Here is a 14472-nt window from a genome sequence, read left to right as displayed (position 1 = left end):
GACCAGGTCTTCAACCGCAGCCAGGGATTTATCTGCTCAGCTTAATGTGAGATATACGCTTCATCTACCCCCTTCTCAAAAATCAAAACCTCTCCATCACGTCCACCTCACGACTTCCTCGCCCCAGGCAGTATAAAAAACGTAGTTATACTCCTCGCAGCCACCTGCCCACTCACCGTCCCGTCCGCCCCCAACGTCGCCGGCGTACTCGCCGCATTCCTAGTATTATCCGACACAAAAGCCTGCGCATAAATCGGCGTCCCCCCTCCACTAACCCGAACACTCACATTCACCGCACTCCCCGTGGTAGAAATCACCACGACAGCAATCGTCCCATCCTCGTTCCTAAACGCCGCCGTCCTCACCCCGCTACCCCCCGACGTACCAACCCTGACCGCCCCCGGCCGGACATACCTGCTCCAGTTGGCAAACGCCCAGAGCCTTTTTGAGACTTCATAAGTGTTTGTCCTGTTGTCCACCCGGATGATCTTTTCGTTGGTGTTGGGGTTGGGCCACTGAACCCCCTCCCAGTAGAGGTACCCCGACGCGTTGTAGCTCACGACCGCAGAATATACGTTATTTGCCCAGGTCAAGCCCTCCCCTGCACCGCCGTTGCTGTACCAAGACGTCGTCCACTGCCCATTCAAATCACATTGCTCAGAAAACCAAACAGGGTTCCGACTATTCATCGGGCTTGACGGTCCACCAGTATAAGTGTGACTCGTCACAGTCTTGAGCCTTCCTTCTTGCCCTTGAGAGCGAATCGAGTTGATCATGTTGACGGCGCTGCCCCAGCCCATCGTCTCGCAGCAGGCGATGCCGAGTTGGCTGGTCAGGTTGGCGGCTTCGAGGGTTGGGTAGAGGATCTTGATAAAGTCGGCTGCTTGGTTCCCGTCTGATCTCATGCTCGCGTAGCTGGCGGTGTAGTCTGGCTCGTTGAGGAAGCCGAGGTGGGTGATGGGGACGCCCTCCTGAGCATAAAACTTGATGTAAGCTACCAGGTAGTCGGCGTAGGCCTGTCGCCAGTCTCCGGATGAGCATGATGCTCCCGGGACCCCACAGAGGGTGCCGCCGTTGGCGTCGTTGTTGTTTGTTTTCATGTAGCCTGGGGCTGACCAGGCGTCTGGGAAAGCGTTAGAGACCGCGGGAAAGGGGGGGAATTAGGGGTGTGCTTGCTGGCGTAGATCTGCTTCACGCCGTATTGCTGGACGGCTTGTTGGGATACCCAGAGCTGGCCACTGTCTTTGCCGTCCCAGACATACTGGGGCGTAGCTCTTGGGCCCCCCGGGTTGCGAGGGGCGATGGTGTTCATGAAGTCGGAGTTGCTGTTGGGTGTGGAGCCAATGCCATTGCGGAGGATGGTGAAGCCTGCTCCGGTGGTGCGGTTGAACAGGAGGTCGAGGAGCTCCTTTTGCTTGGTCTTGTCAGACATGTTCGTGATGAGATTGGCGCGCTGGAAGGCGAGACTGAAGCCGAAGCCATCCATTTTCTGAAAAGTGCGGGTGAGGTCGACGGTGATGGTGGAAGACTGCTGGCGGGGACCGAGGGTGGTTGTGCCAGGGGCAGCAGCGGCGCCGGTGATGGCAGCCGCTGCTGTGAGGAATGTTCCGGCGAGGCGCATCTTGGCTGGGCTTTGGGGGGAGAGATGGTGGGTGTGGTAACTAGGATCGTCGTCTCTCGGGGGGAAGGGGATTCTTTACGGTTTTATACATGATGCATGTGTTTGCCATGTGCTCCGAATTTTGTTCTCTTTTGAGCCCCCCCTCTCATCGTGGTGCGTTTCTGGGGAAGTCGATATTACCTTGTATAAGGCATATTAATTGCCCGTCTTCCGGCATGCTGTACTATGAGCACCCGTCTGTGCTATGAATTCTTGACATATGACATGATGAAGCTGTGTTCTTTGGTGGTCTGTATTAGCCAGAGTTGCTAGTGGTGTCTCTCAGATACAGCCAAACATTGCAATGGCTTTTCTACCAACCTGGAATTCAGCTGCTCCAACAGCCAACACCACCAAACTCACGATCTTTCAACTTGGAGTTCCCCATCATATCTCGATATGATCCAACATCTTGGCTGGCACGCTCTCCGCAGGACTCTTAGAGTGCCATGCCATGTAGTAAGTTGTCCATGACCCAAGAAGCGGTTAAATTCATTTTCTTCGCCCACGAAGGAGGGCAGCTCCCTCCCCATCCCCTGATTTTAACCAGGTACTACCCATGGTCGCCAGGTTGGAAGGCAAGAGGGCAGGAATCTCTAAAAGGAGTCAACGTCCAAAATAAATGCCCGAGGCGGCAATGGACGCCTCTCGGAATTAAAACTGCGGGGTGCATCAGTGCACTTTCGTCCGGCCTCGTGGGCATAAATGACTTGACGTATTCTGTTGCGTGGTTACATATCCAGAGTACCCGTCCCTCCGGGTGTGTGGGAACGGGCGTAGAGTGACAAGGTCGAAAAGGGGTAGTGACATCTTGGAAAAGGGGAACTACATCCGGCATGTGCAACCCTAACCCTTGAACGAGCCTTGGGGGAGAGAGTGGGAAATGCTTGATAGGAAGTAGAAGACGCTGAACTGTGAGAGATTTGATGATGATTCTCCAGCAAAATTAGCAAAGAGCCTTTAAGGAGCTGTATTGTCAACTGCAATGCCGTGACTACCCCCGCCAAGCCGTCTCGGAAAGAGCCAGATGTGACGCCACTTGAAGCGCTCTCTTTCTCTCTCAAGGCTCAAAGTTTGACCCCACTCAGTCGGTCACTTACTCACTCACTCACATCCCCAGCCGCTCATCTCAGCCCGATAATCTCACAACTGTCATCCGATCTTTTGCTTTCACGATGCCGAAACCACACGTCGACTACCACCTTTACTTGGTAACTGACTCCACACCCGCCGTGCTCCAGGACCCATCCCGGTTTTTTGATGTCGTTGAGCAAGCCCTCCGTGGAGGGGTGAGCCTCGTTCAGCTTCGCGAAAAGACGGCCGACACGGGCGAGTTGGTGTCTATAGCGAAGAGGCTGCATGAGTTGACCAAGAAGTATAATGTGCCTCTTTTGATCAATGATAGGGTGGATGTCGCGCTGGCGGTGGGGTGTGAGGGTGTGCATATCGGGCAGGATGATATGGGTGAGTTCTTTGAGGCGATATCCTTCTCATTTATTCGGTTGCTGACTTCGGAATGACAAACACAGATTTGGAGACGGCCAGGAAATTACTCGGTGACGACAAGATCATCGGAGTAACCGTCAGCAATGTGGAAGAGGCCCTCATCGCCTGCAAAAACGGAGCCGACTACTTGGGTATTGGCACCGTATACGCCACTCCGACGTGAGTAGCCTCCTCTTCGACTTGATGGTAGACTACTGACAAAATAAAGGAAAACAAATACCAAGGCCATCATCGGTGCCGCCGGAGTTCGTGAGATCCTCACCGCCATGGAGACGGCCGGCTACTACGACAAGGTCAGAACCGTCTGTATCGGCGGTCTCAACAAATACAACATCGCGCGTATTATGTACCAGAGCCGGCATGTTAATGGCAAGCCAGGGTGGCTCACCTTGAATGGTGTGGCTGTTGTCAGCGCCATCATGTCTGCCAATGACCCTGAGGAGGCAAGCAAAGAGCTTCTGACGCTGGTCAAATCATCCGACAAGTTCAGGGGCAGCAGTCTGATGGGGGCTAGAGCGAGTAAGGGGGTGTTGGAGGTGGCGGGGGATATCATCAAGAAGGTGCATGAGGCCAAGCCATTGACGCACAATATGACGAATTTGGTATGTTTCCAAGCACATTCTGAGGGGAGATGATACTGACGAAGGGGCAGGTGGTACAAAACTTTGCTGCAAATGTCGCTCTGGCAGTCGGTGGCTCACCCATCATGGCTAATTACGGCGAGGAGGCTGCCGATTTGTCCAAGTTGGGAGGTTCGCTGGTGGTCAACATGGGCACCGTCACCCCCGAGGGGCTGCTGAACTATTACAAGGCGCTCCAGGCTTACAATGTGGCCGTTCAGCCGGTTGTTTTTGATCCTGTTGGTGCAGGGGCAACTTCAGTTAGGAGGGAGGCCGTCAGATCCATCCTCGCCAACGGCTACCTCGACGTCATCAAGGGCAACGAAGGCGAGATCAAGACGGTCTGGGGCGCGGTGGACGGCGAGCAACAAAAAGGCGTCGACAGCGTCGACAGTCTCACACCCGAAAACAAACTCGACCTTGTTGTGAAGTTGGCCAGGAGGGAACAGAGCGTGGTAGTGATGACTGGAAAGACGGACTACGTCAGTGATGGATATTCGGCTGTTACTGTCGCCAATGGACACGAATATCTGGGTCTTGTCACGGGAACGGGGTGCACACTTGGGACGGCGATCTCAGTGGCCTTGGCTGTGCACCATAAAGAGGACAAGCTATGGGCTGTGGTCACGGCGATGCTGCATTTCGAGATTGCGGCCGAGATTGCCGCTGAGAGGGAGGACGTCAAGGGGCCTGGGACCTTCATCTCGGCCTTCCTGGACGAATTGTACAATATCCGGACTGCCACTGTGAGTGGGGACTTGAAGTGGTTGGAGAGGGCCAAGGTGACGGTTACGGACCTTTAACCGCAGGGCCAGGATGTAGGATAATGGCTCCATTCAGGGGCTAAACATAACCCTAACCCGGTGACATTCTACAAGTCGACTTACACGTTGATGAGATCTCTAAAGCCCTTCATGAAGTTACCCCCACTTAACATTTCCACATGTCACCAATTTTGAGATCACCACCTCTTTTTATGCGGGGAAGGAAGGCAACCGGCATTGTCCCACCCCCGGAATCGTTTACCCCAACGTGCGTGCGTGTTAGTGTTGCGCCGCCGGCCGCGGCCGTCCCGCATGCTCGGCGTCGGTTCCGTTGCCCCGCTCTTTCTTAATCCTGTCATCTCCCTTTCCTATTTCTTTCATGGCTGGACAATTGAGTCATCATATCTTCTGATCTCATAATAATATGAGCTTGCGAGTTTGCTTCAAACCGACAATTACATCGACACTCGGGAGACAATTTACACCTTTAGCTTCAATCATCTCAACTCAGGCGAGATCGTACTCTATACTCAACAGGGCGACCATGTCTTCTCCTGCTCCGGCGCCGCAGAGGCGGTTTCGTATGTTTTACTCTTGAGACCCGTCATGAGGGAGCGTGTTGCTGATGATGATGGATTGATGTAGAAAACCCAGCTGTTTTGTATGTTAATTGCACATTGCTCTCCCACCTCATCTCTCATGAAACATGGCTATCGCCCACCCGGTTCTCACAATCGACTAACTCACCACAAAAGCGTCTGCGACATCCAAGAGAAATTCCGCCCTGCCATCCACGAGTTCGACAAAGTGTAGGGCACCCCCTTCATCTAGTTATGTAGCAACTGATACTTACACCCCCCACAATAGAATCTCCACAACCTCCAAACTCCTCCGCGCCTCCACCGTCCTCTCCCTCCCCGTCTTCGTCACCACCCAAAACCGGTCCCGCCTGGGCGACACCGTCGCCGAGCTCAAACCCCACCTCGCCCGCACAACCGTCAAGGCCGATATCGACAAAACCCGCTTCAGCATGTTCATCCCCCCCATCCTCTCCGACCCCGTCTTCTCCTCCCCCGCCCAGGTCGCCATCGTAGGCATCGAGTCCCACATCTGCGTCACTCAAACTGCGCTCGATCTGCTAGCGGCAGGACATAAAGTCTACGTCCTGGCAGACGGCGTCAGCTCAACAAACAAGGAAGAGGTCCCCATCGCGCTTGCGCGGCTGAGGCAGGCCGGGGCGGTGGTCACGAGCAGTGAGAGCTGGATTTACGAGCTGATGGGGGATGCGGCTGTACCGGAGTTCAAGGGGATTGTGAACCTGGTCAAGGACACGGGGAATGAGACTAAGGGGGCGTTGGGGGGGTTGGTGGGGAGTAAGATTTGATTTTTCTTTTTGATTTTGAATGAAGCTATATATAGCTGGGTAAATAAGCGCGTAGATGAAAGCAATATATCCACGCATGAGGTTGTCTCTCTCTCTCTCTCTCTCTTTTTCTTTTTTTGTTTTTTTACAAGTGCCAGATGTTTTGCTTTGAACGTGTCAAGGCTTGGACTATCAGTCTCTGAAGGCTTCTTCGCTGGGGCTTGGGGTGGTGCTATCGATCGATCAGGTAAAGTATGGTAAGTAACGCACGTGGCTGTTTGTGAAAATAGTGTTGTAACCAACTGCAGTGGTTCCTCTCGACCTGGCCGTCGTTCGAGTAGATATGCTGTTGGGGGTGTGGAAAATGAAGACAGTGCTGATTGTCGAACGAAATGTAAAAAAGATGGATGCCCGCTTAATCCGGCTTATAAACAGACTACGAGCAACCATGAACTTTCTTGCGTTTCGGTACAGATATACTATAAACAGATGCCTATAGCATGATATTTATGGATGACGAACGAATTGCTATGTTTTATAACGAGGTATGCCGGGTTCCCCCGAAAAGCTGCCACGAGGACATCAAATGCCGAAAGAGTCCAGCCTTCTTAGCTCCTACTCTCTCCGCGGAACCACTATAGGGAGGTTTTGATTGTCAAGAAGAAGGTAAATAAAGCTTATACAGGGGTTGCATCTCTTTCATGTGCGAGGATAATGTATCATGCTTTTTCGCGTGTTGAGCTTGGACTTGGTTCACATGAAGCTCTTTGAGCTTTCTTCGTTGGGATTGCTGATACCATCCATTATAGAACATGGCAAGTAGCTGTTTATACAAATGGTAAACCAACTTCAGCGACTGCACTGGGCCTTTGACCAAACAGTCCCAGTAAACCTCCAGCTTGTAGAAATACAAGATCCTACCTCTATCCCAATCGACAAGGTGCATCAACGGGCAGTGGGCGTGGACCGAGCTTTGGCCTTGTGCATGTGATGGTATATGGGTGCATGATAACAGTGTTCCACATGCTGGTTCTTAGGATCGTCCTGGGGAATTGTATGGGAGGATGGGAATGAATTTGGTGGCATTGGATGAGATGTCTGATGGTATCAAAAAGAGCTATGACATCTCCCGCGGTCTAGGTACGTACCTGGAATTTCCATGCTTCCACCTATCCGGCTGTTTGGGGGAAGCGGCTCGACCTTGACAGACACACCACCTGGGGCCATAGCTGTTGAGATGGATCTGGGAACTCTACAGAAGAGAACGTGGATCATCAGGCGCAACGGCCTTCGTTGAGACTGTTTTATTTTTGCTTTTCTGCTCATAACTATCGTAGTTACTACTGCCGCTGCAAGCTCAATCACCCAGCTAAAACCACCGCCGGTGCTGCCTGCTACCCCAAGGCGCACTAAACCCGGGCATTCAAGGCCATCCATTAGCAGCCAGTTTATTGCCCTTGATCTTCATCTGCCAAGCCAAACTCCTCATTATCCTCAGCAGCTCACAACAATCCTCTTCTTCTCCTTCTTCTTCTGTTTCTTGCCCTTTCCCTGATGCCGGTGAGTCTTCTTCCGAACGCCTTTCTCCTAGTCAGCAGCGGCCGGGGTCTTGGGCTTGTTGGATGCGATCCACGAAAATGCCGACGCGCTTCCAAGAGGGTTGTTGGCTGTCCGTGGAAGAGAAGGCGTCGTTTTACCCGCGTCATGGTGACTACTGGTGGTAGGTGTCGTGATTGTCGACGTGGACGCAGCCGAGGAGACCCTCGTCTCCGAATTGAGGCTGCTGAGAGCTGGGCCGCTCATGCTGCGCTTCGACATACCCCAGCTATTCATACCAATGGGGGGTTGGGCGTCACTCTGGCCCTTGCGCCGTTGCTCATTTCCTGAACGTGCCGTCGGCGCTGGCTCATATGCCGCTCCTGTTCGTGCCGAGGATGAGGTGCTGCTGCTAGCCTTGGGTGGTCGAAGCACCTTCATAGAGCGCGTGCGGGGTGCTGGCTGGTAACCACTCAAGGGAGTGCCGTTCTCAGAAAACCCTACCGCCGTCTGCCGCCAGGGTGTTCTGATAGCAAGGCTGGGCTCGCGGCGTGGGGCATCGGTTGTTGCGTGTGAATCCTTTCCAGATGTTTCCGCGCTCGTCGATTCCTGGTGCTGCTTCTCACTCTCCGCTCCACTCTCCGACGCGGTACTCGTCGCCGTCACAGGTTTGGACACAGGTTGGCTCGGCTGCGCGGCGGGCGACGCTACACCCTCAGAACCACCCCCCATAGGCTTGGATACTGGACGCTCCGGCTCCGCCGCCACCTTGGGAGAACGCTTTGCCGTTTTGTCACCAGCAACAAACTCGGGTGCGGCAGCGTTGAGCTTCGGCTTGCCTGGAAGCAGGTTGGCTGTAGTCAAATGCTTGAATACGGCATCGTCCTCGGGCCGCACAAACGGAATCGAAAGCTTGTTCCGGTCATTGCCGTACAGAGTCATGCAGTTTTGGGACAGCAACAGGTCGGCACTGAGAAGCCGCAGCGTGTGGCTGCCGATGAACACACGGATCGCTCTTTTGGTCTCGGGGCTGTCTTGTTGGTCCATGCCCGTGACTTCAAAGTTGGCTGTGATACTAGGCAGCTGTGATGCAGGACTTCCGCCGCGGGAGTTGGACTGGGTAACCCGGGCCTCAGCCAGAAAAACTGGCAGTGTGATTCTGTGAGCACCATCCACATCCCGATGGATGTTGTTGACCAGGTCCAGATCCCGAAGCAGCGAGTACTCAACCGTCGATTTTTGAGACCCAGTGCACACCACGGCATACAACAACCCTTCGGACGTGAAGTCGGTCGTGATCCAGCAGCGGATAATGGAGGGGGCAGAGCCCAAGACATAGAAAACGGGTGGGGGCTCGGGGATATCTAGGGGCGACTCATCGTCGTCACGGCCCCCAATCACAAAGTTGGTATCCAGTCCGAGACTGCTGGCTCTCCCAGAAATTCCAGAGTGGACCGAATGTCCAGCGGAACTATGTCTGCCATCCGACTTGTGAGAATATGTCCGTTCCAACTGGTGTCCTCCCATCCCGCTCGACGGACGTATGGGACCAAAGTCGTTGGAGTGGCGAATGGCATGGCCTCCAAAGCCGGCACCGTGCAGGGCACTTTCGTCGAACCGCACGCTATTGGCCCGCGAAGCAGCCCCTCTGCGTATCGGTTCGTCCTCGGCATCGAGCTGCAAAGTGCCTAGCAGGGTCTGACTCTGCTCGTCGTCAATGTCGCTGAAGTCGGCCGAGGGCATATGGGTGGGCCCTATCTCACGATTAGTATTATGTCTTCCCGACTGTTTAATCATAGACACTGACCATGCTGAGGTGTTCCCCCAAGCACGCTTGGAAAGGGAGGATTCCAGCATGACTTCAAGGCCGCATCATCAGCCTGACGTTGCTCAATGAGCCGTAGCCGTTCCGAGTGATGGTGCTGTATGTTCTGAACACGCTTCAGCTCCATCTGAACATCGTGGAACTCTTCGCGTGAGACTATGAAGACCGGCTCCATGCCCAGACAAGAATGTAGGAGAGACTCTGAGAGGATTCTGAGAATCGAATGGATTCGTTCTAGCACGCAACAGCCGGCGGGGGGAGGGGGGAGAGGGGAGAGGGGGTGCGCGGGAGGAGGGACCTCAGACAGATGTCGCTGGGCAAATGTTTTCGAGAAAATCCGGACGACAGAAACAACTTGATTTGGGACTCGATCTTTTTGTGGTGTGTATTTGGTTTATTTGCTCGACCTCGATGCTTGACCTGCTTCAACTATCGAGGTCCTCCGCCCCCCGCATCCCCCGAGGCTTCCAGGTAGGATGAATTCCGGCGTTTGACTGCTACCGTCGATACAGTGAGTCGTTGACAGCTACTAGTTCGACGTCGGGAGTGCTTGCTGGTCCGTCGAAAAGTCGGAGCGACCGTAGGGGGAATCCGGAACCTACTCGCTAAAGGGAAGGTAAGAAATGGCCAAGTGGTGATCGGATGGACACTTCGAGAATCGTGGGTCAGAGGTCACGGTGGGAACACGATGGGTTCGGAGAGAAAGTGGTGCTCAGATGGTCCCTGTTCAAGGGCGGCAACGGTGCAAATGAAGGATTGTGGGAGATCGGGGGACACGATGCGTTGGAGGTGTGCACAATCGAGAAAATAGAGTTGCAGATGTGAGCTCCCGCAGATCAGCGAGTCCAGAGAATGCAGAGAGAGGAAACACCAGGCAGGAAACGATGAGGTGGTGTTTCGAGGTACGCCGCCAGATCTTGTCGCGCGAAACAAAGAGGCACTGCCGGTGGTGGATGGTTGGGGAATGCAGGGGGCGTGTTTCCGTCGGTCGTGGTCGTGGTCGTGGTCGTGGTTTGGTGATTATTAATGGACCCCTTCTGGGTTTATTAAAAGTACCGTCGAAATCAATGTTCGGTCTGGGATGCTCGGCGATGGTGCAGAGGGCAGCCAGCTGAGAGAGGGCAGTGGTTCAGGACACACAGTTGATTTGCTTTGCTCAGAGAGTCGCCGTCAGGGCCAACAAGGTCCAATCAGTGGAGGTTGTGGAGGTTGGGTCAGCTTAAACAACAACAAACTGCGGCGTCTGAAAAAGTGATGGAAGGGAGGAGGGACCCTAAACCATTTCCAGCCCATGACTAAGCTAGCTGTCTGTGCTGAAGAAGTCTAAAGTAGGTAGAGTTACTTGACAACACTGTCCTGAATGCTCCCGGCACGCACGGTTCTTTTCTCTCTGCAGGATCCCGTCCAGTTTGCTGTAGCCATGGTTGAGTTTAGCGGCTTGGTTCTGTACTGAATTCTTCACCAGAGGCCGGCACTGTTCGTTTGCGGGTAAACATAACGTGTGATGAGATTGAAAGCAAAGAAAGTACCTAAAGGTATGTACACGGTACCCACCCACGCCAAGGTACCATTCGAGAATGTCTTGGCAAGACTTTATCTGGTGGACCCCCCGCCGTTTCCAGGGTCTTGTCCATTTGAGACCTGTGACAGGATTGATAGGATACAACGGCAACCTCAACCTCAACCCTTCAGATGACCATCCTCCTCCAACCACGGCGCCTGTCTCCACTCAGGAAGCACTCTGTTGTCATCGTTGGAATCAATATACGAGCTGACAAGATCGTAGAAGATGCGGTACGACTCGGGGCTCAGGTGGAGACCGTCTGGCAAGAGGTGCTCTAGATAGCCACGCTGTCCCTCTGGATACCCGAGAGGTGGGCCGTTAGGGTTGAAGGACGGCGTCTTCTTGATGGCAGTGTCCATTATGGCCTTCCAGAGATCAACCAGGGTAACACCGGCGTTCTCGGCGGCCACTTGTCTGGCAGCCTCTGAATATGACGCGCTGATCTTGGCATGCCTTGTCGCCGAAGGGTGCCCGGAAGCGAGGTCAAGCTCGGTGATACGGATCTGGTCAAGGGGCGGTGGGGTGATGAGGAAAATCCTGGGCTTGTGGGCTGTGATGGTAGGATGTGTGATGATCCGCTTCAAGTTGATCTTGTACTTGTCGAGGGGAACATGCTGGTGGTTTGTGGGCAATGGGACGCAAGCATCATTGGCCCCAAGGAGGATGAACTGGCCGCTCATGATTAGTAGGCGCCATACACGGGTTTCATCCAAGCTCAACAAACCAGGCACTCAATCTTCGGCACGCCCGGACCAGGCGGAGAGAAGACCTGAGGTAAGACGGCCAGGGCATTTGATGTGTTGTAGCCTGAGAGCCCGCGGTTGATAACATCATATCGACGGTTGACTTCTGATACGGGGGAAAAAGACAACCTTATTAGCCCTGAGAATCTCAGCTCAAGAACGAGATATTGCTACTAACTTGATTGCAGGGCAGCGTGGAAGGAGAAGCCGTCTACTAGCTCGATAGCTCCCTGAAAGATAGAATCGCCAAAGAGGACGATTTGAGGATAGGAGGCCTGGCGGGGTCACGGTTGCATCCGTTATCAGCCCTACATTCCCATACAGAGTCGATATTGACTTGGAGAACTGAAGACTTACCGCCATGGCTTGTGATGTTCAGATTGGCACTCAGCTAAGGGAGCTTAGCTCTCGCTGACTAGCAACTGGTTTTCTCTTAAATATCTCTTGGCGGACCCTGGGGTTCGGGGAGAGCAACAGAGAGCAGAGAGAGCAGAGAGAGCAGAGAGAGCAGAGAGAGAGCAACGAGTTTCCCAGGAACGGGGACGAAAGCATCTCCCTCGTGCGAGCCGGGACCTCCTGTCCTCAAATACCCGAAGCTCCCAGGTTTCAAGTGCCAGCCACCAGGGACTAGGGGACTGAAGAAGCAGTTGCGACATCCATGGACACACGGAATCTAGAGCCGACCCACCGAGCTTTTCACTGACACCTTGCGGCTAGCCCCGCAGCCCCCTTCTTCTTCGCCCCCCATCCCTTCCCCTTAAGATCGCCCAGCTTGCAACATGGGACAAAAAGCCATAGATTTCCGAACACAGTAGGCCGTGTTGCCGTGATACAAAACAACCACGCGCCTCCCCCTCTCCCCCCCTCCTCCCTCCCGCGCAAGCCGCCGTAAGCCATTTGAGGGGAACAACAGATCCCAAAGAGACGGAAGCCCTGGTCAGGCCCAGCAAGCCAGCAGGCCAACCTCCCCCCCAGGGCAGGGCCCAACCGGATGGCTGAATGGCCCGTTCAGGAATAGGTGCATGATGTCCCCATCTCACCGCATCACCGCTGGCGTCTCGGCGCTGTCCACACCGGGCCCATGGAAGGAGAATACAAAACTACTGCACAGTAAAAATGCCGATTGGCAACCCAGTCACATGGAAGAGCTCTAACCCTGGACGGGCCGCCGCGCGCAGCGGCCAATGATCGTCGCCTCGTCCAGTCATCGAATACAGCGATGTTTTTTGTTTTTTTTTGACAGCTCAGATTCGACCGAACCCCGCAAAGCGGTGTCGACTTGTCATCAACAAACTTACTGTGTAGGGCTTTGACAGAGGATGCTTGCTAGGATTTTCTCGGATCTGGTGATCCCAATGCCCCCCTCACCATGCGGGATGTCCCCATGATATTGGGATTATGGGGACGTCTCACTGGAAAGGGTGAAAGCAAACGTTCGGAGATATTCCGCTTTTTTTCTCTTCTTCATGTCTTTTTTTCAGATTCGAGGTTCGAGATGTCCGCGGGGTAAAGTGGGGTAGGTTGCTGGCGTGCCTGGGGTCTTGTGCAGCATGTCTCAGCTTATCGATAACAGCTGTCCCTCGAGGTACCTACCCTTGCCCCCCACGGCCATTCAAAGACGTCAACCGCCACCAATACCACCCGAACCTTCTGTGCCTCTCTGATAGATGCGAGTTATGTCCTGAATTCCATCACTTTATTCCGTAACCTTTTCATATCCCCCCCCTTTCCCGTAACGTAATCTAGCCTTCTCTCAGTATCCCACGAATCCGAAGGTTCCAGATCTGGCAACCCGCGAATATTAGACACAGCCTCCTTTGTCTTCCACGGTCGAAACCAACACCTGTACCAAACTTTTCTTTCTGCGCAAGAAATGACATTGATACGTCCAGGAGAAGGAAGACGGCAAGAGGAGGAGGCCTGCTGCACATGCGCAACCCTCTTATCCACCATCGCCTCCCGTCCGCCACCACCACAAGACGTATCATCCGAAAAGCAGCCCCTATCCGACAAAGATGAGGATGACCAACAACTCACAGGCGGAGATCGGAAACTACTACTCCACCAGCAGCATCACCGGTTAACCTGTTGCGCCCGCGTAATCTGCGCTGACTGCATATCTGTGCGCTACTTCTTTTTCTTCCGCTTCATTCTTGGCATTGGACTCTATGTGACAGAAAAGAAAGACTAACCGATAAACCCCCTTTTGTGTGCAACAGAAAAACCCCCGCTTCCTAACCTACTGCCCTTACTGCCAAAGCTCGGGGAGATCTTTGTCGTCATCTTCTTCACCGAACAACATCATCCGCTCTCTCACACCTGTTCTCAGTGACGACACTCATCCACCCCCTTATTCCTCCCTCCATCTTCCCCCAGCTTACACACCCCTTTCATCATCATCATCACGACCAGTACCCAAATTGAAACAACCCCCTCCTCAGGAAGAAGAAGAAGAAGACATCCTCCACTTCCTCACCCCCCACGACAGCATCCCTTCCCTCTCCCTGTTATACAACCTCCCCCCCTCCCTCCTAAGATCCTACAACTCCCTCCCCACCGACTCACTCCTCCACGCCCGCCGCACCCTCCTCATACCAGCCTCCCACCTCCCCAAGGGGGCAATCTCCCATTCCCCCCGTCCCTACGAGGGAGAGGAGGAAGAGGCCCGGAAAGGGAAGATACGTCGTTGGATGGTCGCCACAAAGGAGCATGACTATGACATCGCGGTCACTTACCTCGAGGGGGCGGGGTATGACTTTCACGAGGCGGTGGGTAGATATAGCGATGATGTTAGATGGGAAAGGGAGAATCCGATGAGGAAGGGGGATGTGATGAAGCAGGGGAAGAGGAAGGTGGTGAGGGGGTTGGTGGGGGGTTTGTTGGGGGGGTAG

General features: G+C 54.0%; 6 protein-coding genes across 6 annotated transcripts; 3 read left to right on the top strand and 3 right to left on the bottom strand.

Moving 5' to 3' along the window:
• Positions 1-107: 107 nt before the first annotated feature.
• Positions 108-1621, bottom strand: QC761_702000 (uncharacterized protein; the record flags this gene model as incomplete). The annotated part of the gene is made up of 2 exons (XM_062881789.1): positions 108-1123; positions 1177-1621. 2 exons carry the CDS (start codon positions 1619-1621, stop codon positions 108-110), a joined length of 1461 nt encoding a protein of 486 aa, XP_062728033.1.
• An 845-nt stretch (positions 1622-2466) lies between these two features.
• THI6 (thiamine biosynthetic bifunctional enzyme) lies at positions 2467-4589 on the top strand (the record flags this gene model as incomplete). Its single annotated transcript, XM_062881790.1, has 4 exons — positions 2467-3124; positions 3190-3325; positions 3375-3768; positions 3819-4589. The coding sequence occupies exons 1-4, from the start codon at positions 2836-2838 to the stop codon at positions 4587-4589; spliced, it is 1590 nt and encodes a 529-aa protein (XP_062728032.1). The 5' UTR covers positions 2467-2835.
• Positions 4590-4974: 385 nt separating this feature from the next.
• QC761_702020 (uncharacterized protein) lies at positions 4975-6015 on the top strand (the record flags this gene model as incomplete). Its single annotated transcript, XM_062881791.1, has 4 exons — positions 4975-5131; positions 5196-5211; positions 5306-5359; positions 5418-6015. 4 exons carry the CDS (start codon positions 4975-4977, stop codon positions 5932-5934), a joined length of 744 nt encoding a protein of 247 aa, XP_062728031.1. The 3' UTR covers positions 5935-6015.
• Positions 6016-6702: 687 nt separating this feature from the next.
• QC761_702030 (uncharacterized protein) lies at positions 6703-10697 on the bottom strand. Its single transcript, XM_062881792.1, has 2 exons — positions 9257-10697; positions 6703-9203 (listed from the first exon to the last, which is right to left on the bottom strand). The coding sequence occupies exons 1-2, from the start codon at positions 9447-9449 to the stop codon at positions 7501-7503; spliced, it is 1896 nt and encodes a 631-aa protein (XP_062728030.1). The 5' UTR covers positions 9450-10697; the 3' UTR covers positions 6703-7500.
• A 257-nt stretch (positions 10698-10954) lies between these two features.
• QC761_702040 (uncharacterized protein) lies at positions 10955-12348 on the bottom strand (the record flags this gene model as incomplete). Its single annotated transcript, XM_062881793.1, has 4 exons — positions 11939-12348; positions 11760-11856; positions 11563-11687; positions 10955-11509 (listed from the first exon to the last, which is right to left on the bottom strand). Exons 1-4 carry the CDS (start codon positions 11942-11944, stop codon positions 10955-10957), a joined length of 783 nt encoding a protein of 260 aa, XP_062728029.1. The 5' UTR covers positions 11945-12348.
• A 684-nt stretch (positions 12349-13032) lies between these two features.
• On the top strand, positions 13033-14472 carry QC761_702050 (uncharacterized protein; the record flags this gene model as incomplete). The annotated part of the gene is made up of 2 exons (XM_062881794.1): positions 13033-13703; positions 13801-14472. The coding sequence occupies exons 1-2, from the start codon at positions 13455-13457 to the stop codon at positions 14470-14472; spliced, it is 921 nt and encodes a 306-aa protein (XP_062728028.1). The 5' UTR covers positions 13033-13454.

Source organism: Podospora bellae-mahoneyi, chromosome 7, assembly GCF_035222275.1.
Source record: "Podospora bellae-mahoneyi strain CBS 112042 chromosome 7, whole genome shotgun sequence".
NCBI classification, from domain to species: Eukaryota; Fungi; Ascomycota; class Sordariomycetes; order Sordariales; family Podosporaceae; genus Podospora; species Podospora bellae-mahoneyi.
Note: the sequence above shows the minus strand (reverse complement) of the source record. Positions and strands in the feature narration are given on the sequence as shown.

What these genes read in the sequence shown, in the direction of transcription:
- QC761_702030 (XM_062881792.1), bottom strand. Translation starts at nt 9,449, where the DNA reads ATGGAGCCGGTCTTCATAGTCTCACGCGAAGAGTTCCACGATGTTCAG. An exon ending in TGGGGGAACACCTCAGCATG is followed by an intron (nt 9,204 to 9,256) that starts GTCAGTGTCTAT and finishes ATCGTGAGATAG; the next exon opens with GGCCCACCCATATGCCCTCG.